The following is a 10,839-nucleotide window of genomic DNA, read 5'->3' on the forward strand; positions in this document are numbered from 1 at the left end:
TTTTAAAAAAGTCAAATTTAGAAAGAAAGGAAAAAACTAAGAAATTCCTTCCTAAACAGATCAAAAATTTTGTTTTTCTCTTTTTTTATTTGTTTGAGTCATTGAACTGGAACATCACTCTGGAAGGTTTTTAGTCAGACAAACTGCACCCCCATTACTTATTTTTAACCCTTTAGTGTTCAAACTGGCCGTATCCAGCGCAAATATTCCAACTGATTTATGTTCAAACAGACAAGATTCAGCTTCTTACACCTACCCTACAATGTCATCCTAAAACTAAATAAACACCATTGAAATCTCAAAGCAGCAAGATAATGCATAATAGATTTAAAACAATGTAAATAAACAAGCATTACATTTGACAGAGATACCTAAATGCTAAAGGGATATATCAATTGATCTATAATGCCAAACTGATAGGCTACAGGGATGTAAACAATCCAACAACATTAGGCTGGGTGGGGACACACACAAAGATATATACACACACACACATTTGTTTTGTTTGCTCCTTCTTGAGCCATGCCTGGCTCATAAGGGCCAGATGGTTCCATGCCTGGATGGAGTGCCGGTCCCTCACAGGTGAGCTGCTAGATGCAGGAGGAAAGAGTGAGAGAAAGTTGTGGTGAAAGAGTCAGCAGAGGTTAGCCATTATTGCTGGAGTCACGTGGAGCTTAGGTGTTTCGCTCATGAACACACACATCACCTGGCCTGAGATTTGAACCTGCAATCCCTCGACCGCGAGTCCACTGCTCTAACCACTAGGTCATGTGCCTCAACTCATGTATATACACACATACATACAAGTAAATATCCTTGCCTAATAGCTTAAACATACTGTCACTAACAACATACTGTATTAAAACCAAGTGAAACAGAGTTTATTTAACAGGATACCTCTTATAACATCACCTGAGAAGATGTGTCTGCACTGAAGGATGCACCACAACCAGTTGTACAGTATCCCACCTTCGAGGGATCAATGCAGGATGCATCGAAACAATCGTTGTGAGCAATAAAGTTCCTTATATATTCCATTTTCTGTCTATTATTTGACAGACAGACAGACACCATAGGCTTTACACAGTTTCTTATTTCTTTATTGCCCACAGGGGGCTAAACATAGAGGGAACAAACAAAGAGATTAAGTCGATTACATCAACCCCAGTGCGTAACTGGTACTTAATTTATCGACCCCGAAAAGATGAAAGGCAAAGTCGACCTCAGCGGAATTTGAACTCAGAACGTAACGGCAGACGAAATATCGCTAAGCATTTCGCCCGGCATGCTAACGTTTCTGCTATCTCACCACTTTACACAGTTTTTATCTACCAAATTTATTCACAAATTATAGGTTGACCCAGAGCAGTAAGTAGAAGATACTTACCCTAGATGTCACACAGTGGAACTGAACCTGAAACCATGTGGTTGCAAAGCGAGCTTCTTAACCACACAACCATACCTGTACCTCGAGAGATTTACCAAGCATTTACTATTTTACGCAAACAGAATCAATCACATCTTGGAAAACCAAGAAATACTCCAAGTTAAGTATTGCATGAGAATATTCTAGAAATGTTTAGTATTTCCTTGAACTATGTCTATCCTTATTTTCAGAGGACAGTATTCTTTACAAATGGAAGGACAGACATATTTCTTAATTGCCAAAATGGCTTTCTAGAACATACTTAAGTTAGCCCTTATAGTTAATTTATGTTTTTACAGAAATGTTTAGATATCATACCAGTTGTGCCAATTGCAAATGTGGCGGTAGATACATTCCATAACAGCTAGAAGTCTTTGGTAATTAGAACAAGAATTTGGTAATTAGAACATGCTGGGATACTGCGTTGAAGGGCTTAATCAATCAAATTGACCTCAGTGCTTATTTTTAAAGTCTGGTACATGTCTCTTTTCACATAACTTAAGTTTAAGGGACATAAACAGAACACCCCTAGCTGTCAAGTAGTGAGAGACACACAAACATGCACACACACTTGTATATGCAGCAGCTTCCACAGTTTTGAACTACCAAATACACTCACAATGCTTTGGTCAGCCAGGGTGTGTAGTAATCGTCCAAGGTGCAGCACAGAAGGACTGAATCCCAAACCATGTGATTGTGAAGAGCACCTAAGTTTGTAACTTAAAATAACTATGACTCACCATGTTGTGGCAATTAAAAGCAAATTATCTTATGCATACACTAATTTTTCCATTTAAAATATTACCATCCTAATATTAGGATGTTAAAATATCAACATCTTACAATATTTATGGCTTGTATACTTTAATTAAAAGTACATTCATATTTGATGATCCATTCATCAGTTTTGCAGATCACCTTCTGGAAAATGTTGGGCATTCCTGATCTTATAAGAATTAAAGATATTCCTCTCAATTATTTAGTGTCGTTTCTATTTCTATATTAAAATTTGTAAATTACAAGTCAAAATGAACTAGAACATTATTGCTGTAATTATCAAGTTATTTTGGAAAAAGATCAGACTTTTATGCAAACAAAACATTTTACTGATACTTTGACCTTATCTAGTAACCCCATCACCAAACATGTCATAAATAATACGAATATATTGTAGTCTACTGATCTTTGTTTGACTCCCACCATTGTTTGACAACCAGTGATGGTTTTGTTTACATCCCCAGAACTTAGTACTTTGGTATAAAAAAAAAACAGAATAATTGCCAGACTTAAATAAGAGAAGTACTGGGGTAGATTTGTTTGACTAAACTGTCCAAGACTTATACCCCAACATAGCTACAGTCCAAAAACTAAATCTAGTGAAAGATAAAAAGTATAAAAATGTTAGATAAATATAAAACTTCACTTTCTTTGGAATAGTTTGATGAATTTATTACTTTGAGTAATAAATAAGAGGAACTGGCTTGCTCGACATAATTGTTAAATCTCCCTCAAACCACATCTTATTGTGTTAAAAACAATAAGAAAACAAAGAAGAAAATTGGATAACCTACACCAAGATAATAAAACTATACCTGAATAAAGACAATGGTCTAAGTTGATCAAGACTGATCCAGAGCAAACCAACAATCTCATTCAGGTGACCCAAAATTTCTTTCACTCTCTAACTTCCAATCAGCAAGAACCTGAAAGGGGTGCAGATATAGGAGCTGTCTACCACTACAAACTAATGAATTGAAGTCTAACAAAAATAATAAATAAATAAATAAAAACTGCAATTCTACTTACTGCAAGACATTAAACAAATCAAAAGTTGATGACCAATTCTCAAGTTTTAATATAAAAAGCACCTTGGAATTTAATCTAGAACAGATTCCATTGAAATTATGGAGACCAACACATCTTTCAAATTACAATGACATTATTCTCACTAAAATGTCATGGTGAAACCACTTATATAAGCTATATAGGATTCTCAGTAAATTAAACAACTAATCTAGTTTTCTGTTTCATGCTAACAGTTCTTCATATCAAATTTATGACTGTTTTACAGCTATATTCTTGCATGTTTTCACCACATAGATTTTGGGTTCAGTTCCACAGTGTGACAACTTCGGCAAGTTTCTTCTACTTTAGTCATGGTGTGGTATGACGTCAGCAACTGGGGAGCTGACCTCTGACCGGAACCGTGAACTGGCCGGAATGGCGAGCTGACCGGAAGAGGAAGAAGGGCCGAGGGAGCCTCGATAGGGATTTCGTGTCCTTTTCGAACGGGGTTGTTGTGAGGAGAGGACGTGCCAAGCGATCGTCTAGGTGTTGGGAGAAGCAGCTGCTATTTCTAGTGTTCTTCGGGTCGGGCGAGCCGCGAGGATCGGATACCGCAGGACAGACTCATGCAAAGGAAGGAAAACCGATTATTTCTACTAACACGCATACACCATATATGGGCTGACCAAAACCTTGTGAGTGCATTTACTAGACAGAAACTGAAAGAAAGCCAATGGCACATACACGTGTGTGTGTGTGTGTGTGTGCCCGCGCGTGCGTGCAAGATCATACATCTGTATATAATGGGTTGGTGGGGTGGGGGCTTTAATGTCTCCATGTCTTGACATTGCATGATAGTTGTAAACAACCATCATCCTTATGCAAATGGTGTTGTTTGTTTCAAACCTTCCATGTAAACATGTCCAGTCATGAAGAATGGAAACAGGTGAGTGTTGGTGACAGGAAGGGCATCCAGCCATAGAAAACCTGCCTCAACAGACTGTCTAGCCCATACAAGCTTGGAAAAGTTAAAATATATTTTATGTATTACACTAATAAATAAATTGTCTTTTTATTCAATTAAAGAAATTTTAATAAACACCAAAAGTTTTCAATATTTTTTTTTCCTTCATAATTATTCAGAGTTGAAGTTCATTTATTTTTTTCTTAAATCAGTAAATGGCTACGAAAATTGATAGTTTACAGTTAATTTACTATTTTTGTGCATGCATGCATGCAAGGATAGACAGATAGATAGATAGATAGATAGATAGATAGATAGATAGATAGATAGATAGATAGATAGATAGATAGATAAATAGATGGATGGATGGATGGACAAAGATAGAGAGATATAGATAGATAGACAGAGATACAGAGACAGACAGACAGATAGATAGATTTTTTTTTCTAAGCTACACAGGGCCAAACAAAGAGGGGACAATACAATGTAGAATTTTTCTTTTCAAAACCAATCAATGAGAATTGAAAACATTTTGGGACATGTACACAAAGAGATAACAAGGTAATGTTTTAACAACAGACATTCCCAAACAGGGGAGACATTAGAACACTGACTAGGGTTATCCATGGAAAGAAAATCCAATGCAAAACAACCACAGTAACCGTGGAAAAAACCATGAGAGCAAGCACCCTTTCTCATTTGTTTTATAAGTTCATGTTCAAAGTGGGTCTGTCATTCATGCATACCATCTTTGCTACATTCACCCACCTTTTATTAAACTTTTCATTAGACAAAACTTCCCTCTCTACTCTCATGTTCCTTTTCAAGTAAAACTTGAAAAAGTTGATGAGTGGTTGGCCAGAGAGGAAAGTTTTTGTCTCTAAGCCTTTCAAAAGAGTCCACCATACACATTCTTTCGCCATAACCACCAGTACAATGAAAACTGCCTTGCCTTCTCAGTTAAAGGAAGGTGGCGGGGCAATATTTACGATGGACTCGGTTGACAACCAGACTTGTCCTACACGTGACAGCAGCCGTTCAACACCGGCCAAAAAGTCTGAAATATTTGGACATTGCATGAGTGCAGGCAGAACAGTTTTGTCATTCTGGCTGCATCTCGGTTGGGTGTTTCTTGAACCATGTCTGTAGACCTTATCTCGAATGAGCAATGCTCCCCAATAGCACTGCCAGGCCAGGGATCTCTGGAAATTGTCTATAGGTCCTGGCCCAAAAGACTTCCTGAAGAGGTGAGTCAGGTATTCCCTGTTGATGCCCAGAATCTCCCCAAGAACGTCACACCTCCCCTCCACTAATCCACTTTAGAACGCCTAGATGAAATTGAAATCACACAAGTTTGAACCTGGATGGCAGAGCTGCTCAAATGTAGTGCCATTTGCCCAGCCTCAGTCTCTGCTTGATCCATAATTGCAGCTTGGTCAATGAGACGAGCTGCGGAAACGTGCATCTCACAAACAGTGACCACACCTGTTCACTGTCGTCTATGAAACACTGGTGATGTCGTAGTCTCAGCACAGACACAATGCCTTGAAGCAAAATCTCAAAACAGGTTATATAATTTCTACTGCAATGATGATTCACTCCACTGTAATGGAATGAATCAGCTGAGGTGGTGGGGAGACACCTGTAAACAGACACACACACAAATAAATTAGCCAATGTTATATAAATAGACTCATGCAACATACCTCACTTGTTCTGAAGATGACACGGAACTGAAACTGACCGTAATCAGCTTTACCATTATTATTTTCGCGACCATCAGTTTTTTCTCTTTTAATACTGATAGCAGTGGGTCCAAGATTTTCATCAATACCAAAATAATTTTGATGATCTGAATACACAAAAAATAAAAAGACATGAATAAAAGCATTTAAAAAATTGAGAGAGAGAGGCAAAACAAGTTAACATGTGCATAGCCAAAATAAAATGTTTTATACAAAACTAACAAAAGCACCTGCCCTCTGCGTAATTTTCTGTTAAAAATGTCATGTTTGCTTTTAGAAAAGCGATGTACATTATATATATATATATATATATATATATATATATATATATATATATATATATATATCACCTGTATATGCAATGAATTAACTTACTTTTAAAAGTCATTTCATCATATTCAACATTCATCTCAAATCTCCTGAAATGTTTCCCAAAATTTTATTTCTTCTCAAATGTATATTATTTTTCAAAAATGATAAGTGTAGTTCCATTTTTTGAAACATGCTAAATAGCATATTTTGCTTTAAAGTAGAATCTCCTTGTAGACACAACTGTCAGTAAATACTGTTTCCATTTCTCTCAGCAAATATTTTTATATTAGCCTTCTTTTGAACTTTAAAATAATGCAACATAGAGCTGACTGTATGAGAATTGTGTAGGCTATCTTTTAGTCAAAGTTACATAATTCCAATTAATTGATAAACAATTTTCTTTATTATAGTATATAGTATCTCTAAGCGAAATTTTGTAATTACTTACATATATACATATATTTACTAGTGGTACTAATAACCTGGTGGTAGAACTCTATATGCATATGCTTCAGAATAAAGTGTTAGTTGGCTACAAAGTGTAATATGGCATTAAATGAACGACAAAGGAATGCAAGATTTATGTAAACACTTCATTAGCTTACAACTGTTCCTGCTTTAAGATGCAGTACAGTCAGCTTACACACACTGCATCTCAAAGCAGAAACAGCTGTAAGCTAATGAAGTGCACTGAATAATCTCCTCTTCCTTTGTCATCTATCTAATGTCACATTATGGTCTGTACTCAAAGTGTGTGTGTGTGTGTGTGTGTGTGTGTGTGTGTGTGTGTGTGTGTGGTGCAGATGTATGTACATTTATGTTAGGGTATTTATGTATAAGTTTACAAATATATGTTATTTTGATTTTTTGCAAATATATCACCAACAGACTGCTTACATTTATGTATTTTCTAATTATTATCAATTTAATTAGTTATCTATATTCTGCATTATTTATTCATTCAATTATCCAGTTATTTACTTATTTTGTTACATATTTATACTTATACTGCAAAGTGTGTTTGTATATATATTCTAGGTATGAGGTTGCTCGTGGAGGCACAATGGTCCAGTGGTTAGGGCAGCGGACTCGTGGTCATAGGATCGCGGTTTCGATTCCCAGACTGGGCGTTGTGAGTGTTTATTGAGCGAAAAACACCTAAAGCTCCACGAGGCTCTGGCAGGGGATGGTGGCGAACCCTGCTGTACTCTTCCACCACAACTTTCTCTCACTCTTACTTCCTGTTGCTGTTGTGCCGGTAATTCAAAGGGTCAGCCTTGTCACACTGTGTCACGCTGAATATCCCCAATAACTACGTTAAGGGTACACGTGTCTGTGGAGTGCTCAGCCACTTGCACGTTAATTTCACGAGCAGGCTGTTCCGTTGATCGGATCAACTGGAACCCTTAACGTCGTACGCGACGGAGTGCCAACTACTATGAGATTGCTCACTTAACATTAATCTGCATTATTTGATTATCATTTTTATTATATCTACTATTATATCTAATTCTTTGATGTCATATTTTGTACAAAAATTTAAATTGTAAATGAAATTCATTTCAAATGTTTAAATCACAAAAATATTCTGAAATATTTTAACTGTTTACAGATTACAGAATTAGAGAAAGCTGAGTTTCTTTGCTAAAACATTAAATCTGTAAGTACTGTTATGCGTCACAGGAATCCAAGCCAATTACCAGGTTCCACGATGTATATATGTGACCACAACATTCATCCTGAGTGGGATGCCAGTCTGTCACAAGGTTACTCATTTACAGCCAAGTGGACTAAATCAATGTGAATTGAAATATTTTATTCAAGAATACAACACACTACCCAATCCAAGAATTGAAACCATCTTACGGTTATGAATTGAACATTCGCTATTAAATCTGCAAAATATGATTAATTCTTTCTATAGTTATCTTCAACTCAAACTGAGTCTCCCTGGAGCCTTGTCCCCTTCATATTTAATCGAATAGTTTATGTAAATTATAACTATTTTTTATATATGTTCTGAGAGAGAGGGAGAGAGAGAGAGAGAGAAAGAGAGAGAGAGAGAGCATACATGCATACACATGTGCATTTGTGTGTGTACGTTTGTGTGGGAAAGTGTGTGAGACATTGAAATAATAAATAGATTTTAACTTGATTTGACTATTCAGTGATTTCAGTTTATGGACACACTAATTTTACCAATTTGAAATTTAAAAATGAAAAACCTCAAGAAACGAAACTGGTGTGGGGAGGAAAGAGGAACAAATTCTGTACCATTTTTGTATCAGAAATAAGAGTCAAGCACTTTAAGAATATTTTTTTGACTAAGATACAGAGATATTTTGCACAATTTTAAAACACGACCACCTTACTGTTTAGCATAGAAACACCAGTATGTTTTTGTCTCCCTAAAGTTAAAATAGGGACCACATGAACCAGAAAGAAAGATTCTTTGTATTATGTACTTTGCTATCTCAATGTAGCAGCCAAAATCTTTTTTTTTTCCAATAAACTTCCTACTGTCTTTAACTCCTATTAAATAGTTGATCTGATTTATCGCTTCAAAAATACATGTGTACACACACACTTTTTCTTTTCAAGTGGGATTCAGAAATTCTTCATGGGAATTTAACATAGTAGCAGCCTTATTCTTAAGGTATATGGAGGCATAAAAGACATTTTTAACTTTAAAAATCCTTCCTCTAAAAAATAACCAAACAAAAAAAGCAGGCTGTGAACCTTAAATCCTGTCATGTACCCCTATCTTTGTAACTACCAATGTTTTATACACCAACATTTACTTGTATGCCAAGAATTCTCAATCTTTTTCATTCCTTACTCTCTGTCAACATTTTGAAAGTAAATTTATCCCAAATACACTGTTTTATACAGTTGTTTGTCTTCACACTTCTGCCAAAATAAAACAATCAGCCAAGTAGAAATTTAAAATAGTGTTTTTAAACATTGTTATTTTAAGTTCAAATAACAACAATTGCACATATGATAGCACATAATATTATTTCAGAAGAGCATGGTAGTTTGCTTGAAGCATTGTGAAACAGAAGTAAAATAAATCATTTTTATTCTGTTCACTTCTGATGATGGGCCTTTGTGACTGAAATACATGAAATTTACTTAACTTTCTCTTTTTACATTGTAAGAAGCTCTACATCTTTGTTATTTTAGCTAATGTTATTTCACATATTTATGAACTAATGGTGAATGGATACCAGAACCAAACACAGTCTTCTGAATCAAACAATTCCATTAACAACACAGTAATTAATAAGTTCTCAATACACATCATTAAACCCAAATAAGTAGAAAGAAAAAATAATGGAATTGTTTCACAAAATAACCCTAGTTCCAATTCTTTTCTTCTCAACATCAGACTTTTAAAAATTATAATTGTAGATAAACTAGAATTAATAAAAGTACCCACTGCAAAGGTGAAAATCATCCTCAGGGGGGTAAATTTACCCCAGTTTGCAAACTCCTGTATACTATAGATTGTAAAAATTAATATCTCCTTTAGTACAGAAGCAATAGCTTCATCTCTCTACAGAAATTGTGCTGAATTTTTTCCTTCTCATTACTTTCTGAGTTCAAATGCTGCCTTTCATCCTTTTGGGTTAATAAAATAAGTACAAGTCAAGTACTGGGGTTGATGTAATTGACGCATTAACTGCGTCCTTATATTTTCAAACAAGGGAGATAGTGTCCCCACTCAGCTCAAAGCAATATCAGTGTACCAATGGTTTCTGGATTATTTCCTTTCATCAGCACAAAATAATCGCTTGGCTTGAGATGGTGACACTAGTTCGTGTTTGAAGTATATACTGTTCAAAGTGACACACAGTCATTGATCTCATCAATAGAGAAATTATTAGTTCTAAATCTCTGAACAAGAAATATGCAGCAACGGTATGATAGGGTAAAGATTATTTGCCAAAATAAAGTGGCAGTCCTGATTAAGACCAATGTTGCTGTTATTTAGCCCCAGGGAAACATTGTCTCCAGCTGGCTACTGAGAACTAGTGTCACCATCTCTAGCCAAGCGATTATTCTGTGCTGATGAAGGAAAATAATCCAGAAACCATTGGTACACAGATATTGCTTACAGCTGAGTGGGGACATTATCTCCCTTGTTTGAAAATATAAGGATGCAGTTAGTGCGTCAATGGCCAGCTGGAGACAATGTTTTCCTGGGGCTAGATAACAGCAACATTGGTCCTAATCAGGACTGCCACTTTATGTTAGCAAATAAGCCTCACTCTATTGCACTGCTGCTGCAGGTTTCTCGTTCAGAGATTTAGAACTAATAATTTTTATATATATATATATAAGGTTTGCCAGGTTTTTGTCTCTCTCACCAAGGTCATCAGCTGTCGAACGCCGACAAAGGGAAATAACCCTGAAATCCGGATACGTTCGTGCTGCTGGTCGAGGTGAGAGGGATAACTCCCTTGGCAAACAGGACACAGTCGTGTGTCGATAAGCCAGCTGGAGGAGATGTCCTCCTGGGGCTAAAAGCAACAGTAACACCCACCCCTAGGGGTCAGCCACACTTAAGTGGCAATATACTACACTTTATCGTGCAGTTACTG

The 10,839-nt window shown here is 36.1% G+C and overlaps 1 protein-coding gene across 2 annotated transcripts in view; it reads right to left on the reverse strand.

The window, feature by feature from the left end:
* The window catches only part of LOC106871312 (signal-induced proliferation-associated 1-like protein 2), a 166,298-nt gene that overhangs the window by 44,637 nt on the left and 110,822 nt on the right, over window positions 1-10,839 (reverse strand). For both annotated transcript variants that reach the window (XM_052973573.1, XM_052973574.1), the window contains exon 3: window positions 5,882-6,027. In XM_052973573.1, coding sequence (XP_052829533.1) covers window positions 5,882-6,027 — 146 coding nt within the window. The remainder of the gene's footprint in view (window positions 1-5,881; window positions 6,028-10,839) is intronic.

This window comes from Octopus bimaculoides, chromosome 16 (assembly GCF_001194135.2).
Source record: "Octopus bimaculoides isolate UCB-OBI-ISO-001 chromosome 16, ASM119413v2, whole genome shotgun sequence".
NCBI lineage: Eukaryota > Metazoa > Mollusca > Cephalopoda > Octopoda > Octopodidae > Octopus > Octopus bimaculoides.